This window comes from Branchiostoma belcheri, unplaced genomic scaffold (genome assembly GCF_001625305.1).
Source record: "Branchiostoma belcheri isolate BF01 breed outbred unplaced genomic scaffold, Haploidv18h27 scaffold7, whole genome shotgun sequence".
NCBI classification, from domain to species: Eukaryota; Metazoa; Chordata; class Leptocardii; order Amphioxiformes; family Branchiostomatidae; genus Branchiostoma; species Branchiostoma belcheri.
This window is the reverse complement of record NW_017804353.1, coordinates 3336615-3352515: the sequence shown is the minus strand read 5'-3', so window position 1 is coordinate 3352515 and position 15901 is coordinate 3336615. Positions and strand designations below refer to the sequence as shown.

At 41.3% G+C, this 15901-nt stretch overlaps 2 protein-coding genes across 2 annotated transcripts; one reads left to right on the top strand and one right to left on the bottom strand.

The window, feature by feature from the left end:
- Positions 1-344: 344 nt before the first annotated feature.
- LOC109484567 (protein FAM166B-like) lies at positions 345-9372 on the bottom strand. The gene is made up of 7 exons (XM_019787890.1): positions 9186-9372; positions 3942-4092; positions 3454-3529; positions 2688-2863; positions 2149-2287; positions 1631-1852; positions 345-1200 (listed from the first exon to the last, which is right to left on the bottom strand). Exons 1-7 carry the CDS (start codon positions 9248-9250, stop codon positions 1094-1096), a joined length of 936 nt encoding a protein of 311 aa, XP_019643449.1. The 5' UTR covers positions 9251-9372; the 3' UTR covers positions 345-1093.
- A 2000-nt stretch (positions 9373-11372) lies between these two features.
- On the top strand, positions 11373-15374 carry LOC109484613 (calcium channel flower homolog). Its single transcript, XM_019787957.1, has 5 exons — positions 11373-11627; positions 12079-12151; positions 12834-12959; positions 13413-13520; positions 13952-15374. The coding sequence occupies exons 1-5, from the start codon at positions 11540-11542 to the stop codon at positions 14046-14048; spliced, it is 492 nt and encodes a 163-aa protein (XP_019643516.1). The 5' UTR covers positions 11373-11539; the 3' UTR covers positions 14049-15374.
- Positions 15375-15901: the final 527 nt, after the last annotated feature.

Genomic DNA, 15901 nt, shown 5'->3' with positions numbered 1-15901 from the left:
TTTGTTCTAGTTATAGTTCTAGACACAGCCTCAACGGGATGTTGTAGAGTTTTCTTTGCTGAATGCGTACATACCAAATTTGTCTTTAAAAAGGATGTCAGTGCGAAGCACGAGGTGTTTAAAGGTAGCTAAATTGACAAGTGCTTATTATATTAATATTGAGATATGGATAAGGTATATGTGAAACAAATGTGGTCAGATTGTATCTTAACAATATGCATCATCAAAACATGTCAGCAATTTTGGACAGAAAACATCAGGAAATTGTGAATTACGCATGAAAGTTGGGTCAGGAGTTAATTAGGCTGGAGGGTCAAAATTGACTTAACCTTACTGAGATGATCTAAAATATATTATGTCCATCTTTGTATCTGCTTTAGAGCCAAAATGTGTGGAATCTTTTTTCGTTGACAATGCACTTTTCATATACTCATTTTTGCGTGTTATAAAAAAACAAGCATGTATGTAGTATATAGTAGATATATGTAGCTCCTGGAGGTTATTATTTCTGTTACAAATGTCGAAAAAACTAATGCCGTAAGTCTAGAACGCAGAACATCTCACAATCACAAATGTTATGGTACACTCAATTCAATACAGCCAACTCTGATATCTCCATAAAAACGTTATATAGTTATACATATTTATATACTGCAGTCTGGAACTTTGCTATAGTTCAGGTTTGTGGCTCAAAACCATGTGTCTTAAATGCTAGGCTCTTTTCTAGTTCTTTGTCACCATCACATGAGCAAATGGTGAATACAGGATCGACGATTCACTGTAAGATAATTCACTGAATCATAAAGATTTCCCAGCCACGGAAAGGATTTGTAGCATATATACCTTGTTTTTGCTGTAAATGACCACCTAAACGGTAATCAGAAAATAACTGTTCAAAAATAATTGTTCAAACCGGTAACATATTTAATGACAAACGCCCGGGTAATCACAAAATAGTACACAATCGGATCGGTCAAATCGGCAACACTTTACGGCCACTTTTCATGGACGCTAAAATTTGTGGGGAAAGAGCACGAGCATTTTTACGGGGAGGGGACTGTGGAGGGGGGTTTGGCACAGGAGGGGGGGGGGGTTACTGTACAGAGATGATGGCCTCCTGTTGAGGGGTCATGCCGGTTCCGATCTTCAGCGCGTTGTACGTGCTGTGTCCGAACGTGTCGCCGAACTTGAACTTTTGCGCTGTGAAGGATAAAAAGAAACACAGATTTTGTTTAGTACTCGAATAATCTGGAAAGTTTGTTCAAGACAAGCTTACAGACTGACAGTGAATATAGATGATTGCATTATTTGCATAGCTCTATTTCAAATCAATTAATCCTGTTTATTCTTACTTAAGCACACTCCAGCCACTTGCTACATAATGTAATACAAAGCCACATGTCTGCTACAGCACCAGTCAACACAAGACCGGATCATTGACTTTATTCGTTTGGAAGGGAAGGAGAAGAAACGGAGCAAAACACTATGCTTTCCTTCTGCGAAGATAAACATGTATATGATATGGTGACCAGCCCCTCCCAACTCTGCCTTGCCACTTGCTACCTGACTTGCTACATAATGTAATCCAATGTCTTCCCTCTGCGAAGGCACATGTAAACGCAATAGATACCTGGGATGTGGCCTGTGTAATGCGGAACCAGTCCGGATCCCTCGGGATAGATGGCCTGGGTCTCCACCTTGCCCTTGGCCTCGCGCTTGATGGTGATTGGTTGAGTCTTCAGGGTTCTGTTCTTGCCCATCTCATTGGTGAACTCGCACAGAGCGGCGTTCGTCAGGACAGGGTAGCCCATTCCCATCAGCCCCCGCGCCTTGGGCACGAAACCGGTGTAGCCTGGGGGAGAGAATGAACGAGTGAACTAATGAATGAATGACTGGATAGATGGATGGATGAACGGGGGGTTGGATTGATGGATTGATGAATTAATACGGTACAGTATTGATCAGAAAAAAAATCAACATCATGTAGCCTGGGGAACGGGAATGAGTGAGTGACTGAATGAATGGATGGATGCTTGGATGAATGAATGAATGAATGGGGTAAATGCACAAATGAATAAATGAATAGACGGCTGGATTGATAAACGAATAAAGAGATGTACCAATGAATAAATGAGAGCAAACTCTGACCTGACATGAAGTTTTTCTTAGCCTCTTCGTTGCTCATGCGGTATGGCGACTTCATGTGCTTGAGGGAGCCGGGTGAGTAGTACGGCTTGGCCTGCCGCGCGATGGGCTTCAGAGGAGTCTGGTACGAGGCTGTGATCAGCTGTAACATGCAGAGAGAACAAAAAATGACTCTTTTCCTTTGCCAAAAAGGTTATGTGTTTGTTTTTATTTGTTAATGTGCGTGTGTAGTGTTGATTGTACTATAGATAGATCTTGTTATCGTGAAGGAGAGGCTCCCCAGCGGCCTAGGTTTGGGCCCCCTAGCAGCTTACTTGGTACTGCAGGGCCGATTTCTATTCAGACATTGGAAGGTAATAATTGTCGACATATTTGTTATAGGAAGCTTAAGCTAAGAAATAGCTGACATAATTCAAGTCTAAGTGGTATAGATTTAGCTCCCTTTTTAAATCATGGAACGCAATATCTTCGGAACGCTTTTGTCTATTTCGTCGTAATGAACGTTCAATTCCTTGAAGTGCTAAATTCGCGGTCTTCCTCACATTTTTCTGCGCGTCTGTGGGTTTGAGCTTGCCGGTCTGCAGTGCCGTTAGGGTCCGCATGTCGTCTCTCTTGGCGGTGTGGCCGCGCTGGTCGCTCTCGAAGTCCGCGATGGCGGAGCTGCAGGTGTCGGCGTACCGGCTGCCGAAGTAGTGGTTCTGCATCTTAGGGATGTAACCTGGGGAGAAACGGTCAATGTTTTATAGTTTGATTCCGTATGATTAGATTTATAAATTAGTGGGTTCTGCATCTTAGAGAGATGTAGCCTGTAGGGAAAGGGGGGTAGAAGAACGTATCAGTCGTTGATACATCGATGAAGGTTAGACATCCAGGTAACGAGGTACACAAGAAACCAGGTACTCAAGCAACTACATATATCTTACTAGCTGTTTTCTTGTGCATCAGCCTTAGTCGGTAACGATGGTGTGTACATGTGTTTTACATAGCTATTACGGTACACCGTAGCGCACATACAGGCTGACAATGTAAATGTGATTCAAAACAAACCCGTTTGAATTATATAAGAAAGAAGTACGGTAAGTCACGCATATGAGCTCAAGAGCAAAATTTAAGATTGCCTGTTGTGTTAATTCACAAAAAGTTTCAAGAGACGAGAATGTACGGAAAGATAACATTTTACGGAATTTCACACTTAGATCATTACGTTTATTATCTGAAAAATCTGGGACAATAGCGGTCATGGCGACCATCACCATTGATTGACATGGAAGTGTGTGTAAATGCTGTATTGATATAAGTTTTTCTTACCGGTGTATCCCGGTACCATCTTCTCCGTCAGCTTCTGGTCGCCCCAGCTCGCCGTGCGCGTACGGATAAACGCCCCCTGTCGGAACAAAACGGAATGGATGAACATTTAAGAATTGGTAGGAGATAATATGAACCTAATAAGCCCACAAGTTTTCGAGTGAGTGAAAGAATGAGAAGCACAGAAGGTGAGGCCTAGGTAGGGTGAATCTTCGATGCGGATGAGGAAGGGTACATTGGGGGAACAGAGGGAGGGACGAAGAGAGTGGGAAGAAGAAAATGAGATAAAGTTTCAATGGCTCAAACAACCAACGCCCTAGAGAAAAAATGGAGTAAGGGAAAGGAGGATGGAAGATGAGAGAGAGATAACAGGAAGCATTTTATGTGTGGAGGGAGAGATCCGGTAAAGGTAAGGTGATCATGTCCCTCTTACCCCTCCATATGTATGATGAATCTTACTAGACATCAACAAAAATTAATATATTCCGTACCTTGTCGATGCCATGGCTGAGCCGTGGGAAGGTGTCGGTCAGCACGGAGCTTGCGGAGGCAGCGACGTTCGGGTTAGTCAGGAGCCGGTGGGTCGTGTTACCGAACGTCGAGCCGATCTGGTACTTAAACTGTGGACAGTACCCCAGATACCTGCAACATCAAGTAGACTGTTTGTTTGTTTGTTATTTTTAATATAGACGTTTGCTATTACTAACATAGGCGAAGAATGATCCGATAGTAAATACCTGCGACGTTAACGTGCGTGAAGAACAGGCCAGGGGCCTTTTCTGTTTGTTTGTTTCATTGTTTGCTTTTGCTAAGTAAACATATGATGGACAAACGACGGTCAGATTTTACTGGAGACAGTAGCCTTGATACCTGTTGGGAATAATTGCGTTTCTTTGTTTTTCTGTTGTTATTTTTTTTATATAAAGACATGTTGGTCAGGAAACGTTAACATCCCTCCCAACGTCTGCTTGGAGTTGGAGGAAACGTAATTGCCTAGTGACGACAATGGCGACAGTACTAACAGAACAAACACGACCGGAACACGGGAACACGCGCCCCGCTCATACCGGTCTGTCCTGTTGACTCGCTCCAGGCTGTAAACCCCAGACAAACACACTGGAACTGTTTACCGACGCACTGGAGGGCGGATTGTGGGTCAGTTTGATCAGGAGTTTGTGGGCGATTTGTGCACCTTTATACACACCAGGATGTGTTTTACGGGTTTAACGAGGCTGAAAACGGTTTATATAACAATTGTACGTCACCTAGGATATAGCGTTAACGGCAGGGTTAATCTAGAGAAGGATACTGAACAGAAACACCTGGTAGTGTGGAAGAAAGATTTAAAAAAACGACAAGATTTTAACTGTTTAATATGTGCTTGAGGGGAACGTTTATAAAGATAATTGAGGGAGTGGATAGTGCGTATTAAAATAATCATTAGCTCAAGTACCATTCATTCATGCAGTCAGTCATTCATTCATTTATTCGTTCATTTCTGTCTCAAACTAGTGTATGTTTCGCAGAAGGGAAGCTATAATTATCGTATCAGTACGTTGACAAATAGGGATACCGCTAAAGAGCTACACAAGGGGATTAGTACGTTTGTCTTGTCAATAAGATTCTTCTGTCGTCTCCTCAAAATGTAGATAGAATGGCCCTGCCTCCAAACTATTACTTGTACCACTTCAAACGGCAATAAAAAAACTATCATTGAACCCAGACGCTTTTGATGGTCTAATAAGTGTTCTTTTCCTTAAACTTGAATCACTAAACATTATGAGTCAGACATTTATTTTTTCAACGTTGACGTTTTTTCACGTTAATATTACCCGTGATTGTTCATTGCTATTTTTAATGCGCCGCCACAAAGGTCTTGTATCTTGTGATGTTTTATGTAATAAAAACGCTAAAACACCGACCGACTGTTATATTGACAAATACAGATATCGCTATAGAAATGGTAGGCTGTGTACATAAGATTTTTGCGTTGTCTTCTTCACAAAACCCCTAAATGATCCTCCTTTACACCAGTCGATTGTACCACTTCAATCGGTTCAAAGTTTTCCTACCCACTCCTTAAACAATCACGAACAAAGCCGGAGTTGACTCGGTTTATCGCCTGTGCAGATAACACGGTTTGCTGTAGCAAAGTTCAGTCCAGGGCTTTTCATGTTACCAGGCGGGAACACTGGGCTTCTTCTATCTGGTGGCTAATTAATGATGCTTGGTTATGATAAGATTTCTAAGCCGCTGATTTTATATTGTATTCCACGCTTTTAAATAGTTATACCTGCTATGAAATACAGATTTAAGACAGCCCTTTCCGTACCGACACAGCTGAATTTTACAGCGTACATGCACGACAGTTACCCTAAGAATACCCTCAGTTTTGCGATCGTACTTGTTTGAATGGCCCTGCTGTAGTATCCAGAACCTGTTGTATCCAGAACTCAGGCACATTAGCTTGTTCTGGATAGCCCGCACGTATCCATAACCATACCTGGGGCAGATCTGCGTTCTTGGATACGCCGAGTCTATCCAGAACCGTAACCGGCTAACCCATGGCCATTCAGGCATAATGAGAAACGACTACCACGGCTCTAGATAGGCCCCTATCAGGCTAGTGTGACAGCTAAGTCACGGTAATGCGGACATACCGTACATACACGAGCCAATCATCAGGCCTATAAGTGCGGCAATTACCGAGATAAACCGCGAAAAGTTGCTCAACTGGTAAATGCCAGAAACACCGCCGCTGTGGTCCCGACATGCCACGGGAGACACTAGCAACCACCTGTTAACGTCTACATACCTGTTGTACACCGGTCTACCTGTTTACCTGGCGTTACATCGACAACACTTCTTCAAAATAGATAAAATAAATTGAGCCATGGGTGAGAACGTCACCGGTAAAGCTAGTACCACACATCGCCGACAATTATATTATTATCGTTATATTTCAGTGCATACAATAGGTATGGATGAAATATATTGTATTTTTTTGTTTTCTCAGTCTGAAAATGACTCTTGTAGATAAATGTACTGATATTACTAGCGTTTTTCACGGTCATATTTTAAAACCAACTCGCTTTCTTGACAGAACCCCCCTTGACAAAAAATACGTCCCTTTTGAAACCTTTTGAAAAACATTGAAACAGTTCAGAGCAATCTTGTTATATTTTGCCTGACCCTTCCGCCTTCCTTCATGACCTCAATACGAAGTCAGTAGGTTGAGTGTTTCATAAATAAACAAAGGCTCAAACCAGCAACAATCACTATTCACTGTCCCTGACGGTGTCCCGACTTTGAACGCCGTCATTCAAACACAAACTCTCTTTACATCCTTCTCTTGACCCCATTAAATCTTTGCACAACTGTTTTTGGTAGTCTCTTGTTCTATAGAACCGCAAACAAAACCGCGACATGAAAAATGTTCTAGAACGAATTACGTTTCACGCGAACACTATTTAAAACCTGCAAACTCAAGCCAACCACTGACATTTCTGGGACACTGAGTCAGATGTAAGGGTACTTCAAAACGCAAGTCACTCTTGCAACAGCGAAGAAAATCAATAAGATGACATTAAGAACATTCCTGAAGACCGCAGATGACTTGCTAATACATGTAGTCTTAAAGTGGCTTAGTGTTATCATAAGAGGGCTCAAAACTCGAGATATCAGTCTCTTTGTGTCTGGTAGATTTTTGTCAGGGTTGAATTTACTAGAAACGGGCAAGAACACGGTGAATAAGTTGCCAGATTTTATCCCAATAAGGCCAAAATTATCCCATCGATCTAGATCCTAGCTTTGCTGCCCAAACCACTTTCTGTCTGGCTATCTTCCCTGAAAAATCATTAAAAATATTGTTATGTCAGCTAACGGACATAATAAGATGTATTGTTTAATGGGTACTTCTTTTACCTGAAATAAAGACTAAAGAAAGAAAGAAAGAAGGAAAATAAAGTATCCAAGTATCTCAAGTCTAGCAGCTTGGAGGCAGTTCATAAGCAAATGTTGGGGATAGATCTTATCTATTATTCATTTTCTTTAGTTCGTGACGTTGTATGACTGCCAGTAGGCCTATCTGACAGCTAAGTTAAGGAACTGTCCGAGAAGCCCGACCGTCTGAAATCGTTACAATTCTCCACCGCAAACATCTGCTTGAATCTGTGCTGCGTGACAGGAGTGTGTTGTTACAGCACGTCGCCGGCAGGTATTTACCGTAACCACCTCAAGGGTCAGGGGAAATGTCAGGTCGTGTCGTGTCTTCCTGTTTCAACCTGCACAATCTTGAGAGCTCTCAAAAATCACGGCGTTATGTCAACATATCTTCTGCATGCAGTGTAGGCATGGTTCAGGTCCGGTCGGTTAGGGTATGGAATACTTTGAAACGTGCCCAAATATCTACATAAGTCATAACCTTACGTGGGGGAGGGGGTCGCATATTGACAGGTTGTTTCAAGATGGCTGACAGTACCTGTACACCTGTACCTGTGACACACCTGCGACATAGCTGTTACAAGAACGTAGCGAAGAGTCCAACCAAAAACACCAAAAAAGGGACCCCAAACATTCGCCGCATAGACACTTGGCTCAGTAGGGGGTTTTCGACTGTTGACAGACTCTTTCAAAATGGCTGACAACCACCTGTACACCTGTGACATTCACACCTGGCACAGGTGTTTTGGGACGTCACAGCAACCAACAGGTACAACAAATTCCAATATTGCCCTGTGTGTGTTGTTCTGTTGACATGATAGCCATTTTGTAACGTTAATGAAAGTCCCTGTACTTTTGTCGAGTCGATAAAGAATCATTGTATACAAACAATGGTAGAGAAAACCACAATACACAAATATCAAAATATACACGAACACATAGGAAGCAAATTGCATCCATATATGAAACCTAGATTACTGTGGGGCCTTAGTTGTAGTTTTATATTTGTGAGAAGCATAAAAATCGTGAGCTTTTCCCTTAGATATCCATGTTAAAGTTATATGACGTGGTCGTCAGCATACACAAATGTCAAAATACATATATACAAAAGGGGTAAATACATGTAGGACCCATGCAGTCTAAGCCTATGTACATGTAGTTACACCTAGCTAATTTTGAGGATCTAAAGGCTCACAAAACCACGAGTTTTGAACCTAAGTAGATCACCAGGTTATTTGAAGTGTTCTGTACACACTTACACCAACCCGCATTGTGCGAGTGTTGAGATTTTAACCCCTACCCACCATAGTAAGGTTCAACCAGTCAAGTATAGGACTAAAGTGTGTCTATATACCTACGGATTTCAGCTAATGTTCCTATAAACAGGCTACCGAGATCTTATTGTCGTTTGACTGAGAGTTTGAGATGAAAATTTCGAGTGTTTTTGAAGATACGTTGTTGATACAATACCGAGTGTTTTGAGTACAACTCACCATACACACGCACAGATATCAAAATACACAAAAGGCCTATATACTAGTGCATAAAAATGGCGCTACGACTACACACACAAACTGTGTAATAGTTAGCTCTTTACGATTACAGATATCCAAGCTAACGTGAAGTGCCTTATCCCGATATCTACCGGGACCAAACATACAGTTTTTACACACAGCCCAACAACAATCGATAAGGTATAACCGAGTGAAGTACGGGTGTACTGTAGGGGGATACCGAGTGGTTTTGCTATCAACAAATCGCCAAGACAGCTCGATATTTTAACGTTTCCTTACCCTGGCGTATGGTAGGGATCTGGAGTCATAAGTATGCTCTTCTTGGGTGGCTGATCTTGCGGCATCTTGGCTGTTTTCCCCGTGAAATTAGGAGAACAAATCTGCCGAGTGAGTGCACTCCGTCCTGCCTTCGCGTGGTCGCCCGGCGCCGGTTGCTAGGCGTTGCTAGGGAAGCCGTTCCATTGTGTCGTCTGCGCGCGCCGGCTGCGGGCTCCGAATGCGTGTGCGGGAACAAAGCGCCCGTTTTACTCAGGCAATTACGCATTCAAACACATAAAAATGATTGCGGCAGCAATGTCTTTCGTCCGGGTAACTTTTTATTTTCTTGAACGCCGGATCGCCATGGAAAAGACTAGACGTCTTGCTATAATGCCAAGGCCAATACGGCCTGCTGTATACATTTCTTATCAGTGTTATTGAATAGGCATTCTTTGCCTGACATTTATAGAGACATATAACCATTATCGGTGGGGCTTGAAAGAAACCTTATCGATCATTCTGAGGTTCCTTAAATCTTTAAGAATTCAGCTTATCTTAGCAATGTAGGGCGTGTTTCTTGCAAGATTTAGATGTTTTGCTTATCTGGTACTGTATAGGACGTCTGTCTTGGTGTTTGCCTACAGTAAGACCTGGATTTCTCGCCCGACTGCCCGCGAATGGGCGGATCCAAACAGCCAATGAGAAACCGAGATTTGGCGCTGAGAGGTGTAACATTAGCCGCACATTGTGCGCTGTTTGCCCCGGATCAGGGGTTGTGTAAACTGGGCACGTTCGCACAGGTGCGAATCGGTTTTTAAGGATCGGTGCTCAAGTTTACTGTAGCCTGGGTAGTGGGTAGCCTCTACTAGTCCCCACCAGACTTCTTTTGCAGGCTAAATAAATCGTAGACATCGGCATAAAATGGGGATTTAATTGCACGTGCAGGCAGATTGGACCCTCGATGGCCGGCTACCTTCTCTTGCCAATTAAATCCCCTTTTTATGCCGATTTCTACGATTCATTTAGCCTGCAAAAGAAGTCTGGTAGAGACTAAGCCTCTACCAGGCTTCGGGACACCGCTGGAAACAGTAGAAATTGACCAAATAAAGAGATAGCATGCCGAGGGAGTTGGTCCGCTAGAGACTATACATTTTGCCGTCTCCCGAAGCCTGGTAGATAAGCTTGGTAGTGGTTACTATCCGTTAACGTTATGACAACTGGCTCCCCGTTTTACTTGTTAACAAAAATAAAAGGGGGAAAAAGTAGTAAAGTTCTACATAACGGAGGATGACACCCGGGCTATACTTAATCTCTGGAGTTCCAAGCAGATCTTTTGGTGGCTGCAAAGACAGAATCAAATTGGCTAAAATTGGCCAGGCTGTATCCATTTGTCAGTCAGTTACCATTTCACTTCAGATTAGGCTAGTCATACACTACCTTACATCGAGTCTGTATATGTCCGAGCAGATACGAAATTCTAGCTCGGTTGTTTTTCAAGGTTGATCCATTCCAATATACCTGCTGTGTGTTTGTGTCCACGCGATAGCTAAAAAAAAGCCACTCCATTTGCCAATAAATTATACATGTTACACTCCATTCGGTGGTTTGCTAATAAATGAAGCATTTTGACCTATAAAAGTCGGACTGTCGCCTGACAATAAGTATCAAAGGGCGAGGCTATCAAACCACCTGCTGATCTAACAGGTGTCTGACGCTGTCTAGCGATAGTACTAAAAACTGCAGCAAAAAATGCTGGGTTAGTGTGGAGGAGCGCATTATTTCTTGGTTTGGGAGGGCCTAGGGGGAGATAGTCATTGTTTGTTGAATGCAAAAATTGTACTTTTTGGGATCAAGGTTGCAAACAATACTTCAAAATGAATTCACAATAAGAGGCATACTGGAAATCATTCCGAAATCGACTAACTACTAAGTAGTACAAATGTACTAGTTTCTTCTTTTGAACACCCATGTCGGAATGTGATCGCCCGAATCGGTACACACCACTTAGGGAATAGAATGGGGTCCATTTCAAACATTATTATCAAACAAAAATCTTATCAAATTTCTAGATACCAGGCCTTTAATATATACGACAAGTAATGCTGTCAAAATCGATGGGAAAATTTAAGTCGTCAACATTAGAAACACTTTCGTTTCTGGTTACAACACCCCTATATTACACAATGGTAGCTTCTGACGAGGGTAAAGGTCACAAGAGCGGCCACGTAGGATGAGTCAGAAACTCATGAAAACACGTCAAGAAAAGGGCTCGTATGACGTCTTTAGGGTAGAACTGGAACTTTTTATCACCGGAGAGTCTTAAAGGAACGTTTCACTCACCTAAGGAGACCGGAGCCACCTGGAAAATCTTTAAGATGAACCAAGGAAAAGACGCCGGGAAGGACGAAGTGGCCTGGTGGTTCAAGATTCTAGGAAGATGTGTCGGCGCGATCGCTGCGTTAGGTAGGACGTTTCTTTCCTTAAATATGTCAAATCTAAGACCATGTTATTATCTTTTACTGCTAAGGTAATGTTCAAGTAGGTAGTACAAGACGTTGTTTTCGTTTCTGATGCTTCAACGTCACGGCTTGTTGGTATGTCAAAATATGACAAATAGTTGTCAGAAAATTGTCTACCATATTTTTCGTAGTCATAATCAGTTAAAGGTATATACACTGCCAGTGCTGTATAACGTTATATATTACAACATTCTAGTAGCGTTATGTGTTTGTTTATCTAAAGTAAAATTATGCTTCAGGGGTTGCTGTTACAAGGTCTTGTACGTACATGTAGTCCGTTGTAAATAAGCAATTATGAACAGAAGACTTTCATATTAACGTTACATAATCTGTGTTGACATAATTTATTTGGCTTCTGCCCAGTGTCCTGTATAACCTGTTGTCTGTTATTGCAGTCTGTATGGGGATGGGCATCTGGGCGTGCGTCTCTTTACATCCCACCTGTATAGTAGCAGGAGTCATCATGGTGTAAGTAGAATTACTAGTATGTAGACAGTCATCTTTTTTCTAATCATACTGTATAATATAATATTATTATTTGTAGCTAAAACAATTTTTCATAACTTCTCATCAGCTACCTTCCTCCAATTGGCTTGAATGTGATACTTGTAATTGTGAAGAAAATATGAGACAGAACATGAAGAATTGATATAAATCTACTTAAGAAGCAAACTTTATATTCCTTCTAGTTTAAGACAAAATTCATCATCATCGGTCAGCTGCTACACAGGAGCACGTCGGTGAAACGTACTGCGCCTGCTCTAAACCCTGATTTTTCACTGTTTTCGTTGAATGTTTGGTCAACATTGCATCAGCTAGAATTTTGCCTGTTGCAGATGATATCTTTTCCAACACAACATTTGGAAACTATATACTGAGTGTTAACCTTATATGCATGAATACGATCTTATATGAGACGTTCATGCCGAAATGCTATGCACAGTACATTATAGGATTTGTGCAGGTGCAAAACGTTCAGCCCACATGCTCTACGCAGGTGAATGCATGTTTCCTCCATTTCCCCTGTTGCTAGCAAGGTCAGAGATCTGTTTCACCAAGAATTGGTTATTGTAATCTCCCAGTAGCAGATTGTTTATATTATGCCCTGACACCAGTTGATTCAAACATGCCTATGTTCTTGTTGTTGCAGATGTCTAGGGTTTCTAACCATGGTTTTGGAAGCTCCGATCTGCTGCCAGTTCTTTGACGGGCTGGACAGACTAGCAGCCTGGATTGGGAACCTGAAGTACATCTACAAGGCCATCCTGTACTGTGTGTAAGTATGGTACTACAGCCATCCTGTACTTTGTGTAAGTATGATTGTATGATGTATAATGTGAAAATTCTTCTTATTAGTAAGTTCTATGTTTAGTGCATGCGTTTGTGTATGTGTGGGCATGTATGTGTGTGTGTGTATGTGAATATGCATGTGTGTGTATTTGTGTGTGTGTGTGTATGTGTATGTATATATGTAGTGTGTGTGTGTATTTGTGTGTTTGTTTGTGTGTGTGTGTATTTGTGTGTGTATGTGTTTGTATGTAGTGTGTGTGTGAATTTGTGTGTATGTGTGTATCACTATGTGTGTGTGTGTGTGTATGTGTGAGTGTGTATGTGTTTGCATTTGTCAGTGTGCGGTGTGTGAGTGCATTTTTTTAAAATCGATCTGGATCCAGGAATTTCTTGAAGGAATCTTCCAACCACTGTTTGTATCTCCCCCCCCCCCTCCCAGGTTGTCCATATTTCCCATGATGCTGTGCTTCGAGATGAGCACAGTGTTTGGTTCTGGCCTCGTCTTCGTGACGGGCGCCATATATGGAGTCATGGCACTGGGCAAGAAGTAAGGCTGGTTTATCATTATCCTTGCTAGAGATCTGGAATACGGAAAGAGGTATTCATGTACATGTACAATGTATTTGCTAACCCATACTTAGATGGACAGCAATGATAGAGAAGTGCTACCAAGGCAGTGGTCAATTAAATCAATGAAAGGAATAGTACAGTTTCATTGTGTACATCATTTCACATCAACTTAGTTACATGTTAGTCAACGAAGTGTTGTGAACTGGGTGTACTTTTGCTATCATTCAAAAATTGAGACTGAATTCTAGTTCAGTTGATTTGACATTTCATTTTTTAGCAATGGTAATCATAAACAATTACCATTTCTAAAAGATATAATCAGCATTACATGAACATTGATATGACAGCAACGCAATGACAAGTAAAACAAGGAGACTGATGTTATTTCCTGTTCCTGTGTCTGTCCAGGGGCGGTCAGGCTCGGAGACCAGAAGACGTGGAGATGAACCAGAGACTGACGGAGACAGAGGAGCCGGTCGCCACCACGCCGCCGGAGGGGACATAACGGCGATCCTGCTGATAGTGTGTTCTTCTTAACTAACAGGAAGGTTGAGATTTACATGTAGCTATAAGGGAAAATTTTACTATTCAGGAACTGGTGTAAAGACTAGATATGTTCTTCTTTACTTAAAGGGGAATGTTAGCCTCCTTAGCAAGCTTTGAGACTGGGGCTTTTTCAGTGCTCAGAAATGTATTTTGCCCTCTGTCTTGGTTGAGTGATGGTCTGATGTAGATATTATTCCTTCAAGTAGATGTAGATGGCCTCTTTGACTCCTCTCAAAGAGTAGTCCTGTTCAGTGTCAATACTTTTACTAGTATTTACCAAACTGAGATGAACGTTCATGTGATTAACAATCTTACCATAATAATTGCTTCCTGAGCTCTTCTGCAAGGGTTGTGATATGTTAGCTGGACATTTCAAGTAAGGTTCCACTATTACTTCATGTATATTCTAGCATTGGTATCAGAACAGACTGTTCTTTCTTTGTTTCAGTTTTATGAATTTGAGTGTTCATATGGTGGCTGTTCCAATCTGACAGTTTTGTATGTATCTAATATGCTTCATTTTCATTGTCATACAAAACAATAATATTGAGTAATCACCTTATTCTGCAGTATCAAAATGTTATTTATTGTAGATATGTGTATGTTATATATATATAACGTTTGATTTTTGATAGAGATTAATCATATACATTGATGGCATATATAAACATATTAAGTAGTCTGTTTGGATTCCATGATACATTATCACTAATACATGAGCTACATTTGAATTACTGGTTCATAGTTTTTGAGCAGCGTTTTGAACCAAAGTTTCTACATTGTAACTTTGTATTTTGTACATTGAAGTTAAAGTTAAGTTATGTGTTGTTTAAGGTTTGTTGGTCTTTCAAAAGGTGTGCATATTTTAGTGTTATATAAGGTGAGTTAGCATTCTGTATAACACCAGTTGATATTTGCAATGTTGTTAATCTACTGTATTAGTTTCAATGAACACTTTTAATGAAGAATTCAATATTCCAAAGTGAAGAATGTATAATGCTTTGATTGACCTTTGGTAACTTTAGTGCAATAAATAGATATACTGTACGTTTGATGAATATACATGACATTCTTTACTAGCTAGTTTAAAGAATATGTTTTCATAGTTGTTGTATAATGTTATGTACATAGAAATATATAGTATTTACATATATACATGCTGCACTGGTTAAAGTACTTTGATAACTACTATATTTACATTTTGGAAGTATTGCCTAAGCACCGTAGTCTCTACCAGGCTTCAGAGGCGGTTGGAAACTGGCCAAATAGACAGATTGCCAAAGGAGTTAGTCCGCTAAATTAAAGGACTACAGTGGCTTTCAGTCACCTCAGAGGCCTGGTAGAGGCTATAAGCACTGTACTTGTGTATTCCAAATATTTCCTCAGACGTCATTCCTTGTAACATTTTTGCAATAGTTGGTGAGTTAGACCCTGTTCATACCAGACTTAATATTTAGCGGTTTCAACCGGTTTTTCAAAAACCCGGCTAAAACCCTTGGCGTTCATACCAGACTTATGATAACCGGTTTTGAAAAAATCCTGTCCGGTGAATATCCAATTAATCGGCCATGACTGCAGTTTGAATATAACTGTTCCTCTCGCTCTTCTGATTGTTTTCCTTGGCCTTCTTGCTTGTATGCCGTCTTCAGTTTTTTTTACCTTAGTGCGGCACTGATCCTTTATCTTCAAGAAATCAGCCTCCTCCAACATTTTTGTTTCGGTAGAGCCCTCCCCCCCCCCTAGCTTTTTCGAATTTGGCGACTCCTGCTCTTCCAACCTAAGTATCAGGAGCGTCCCGTTCGCCGACCAGGT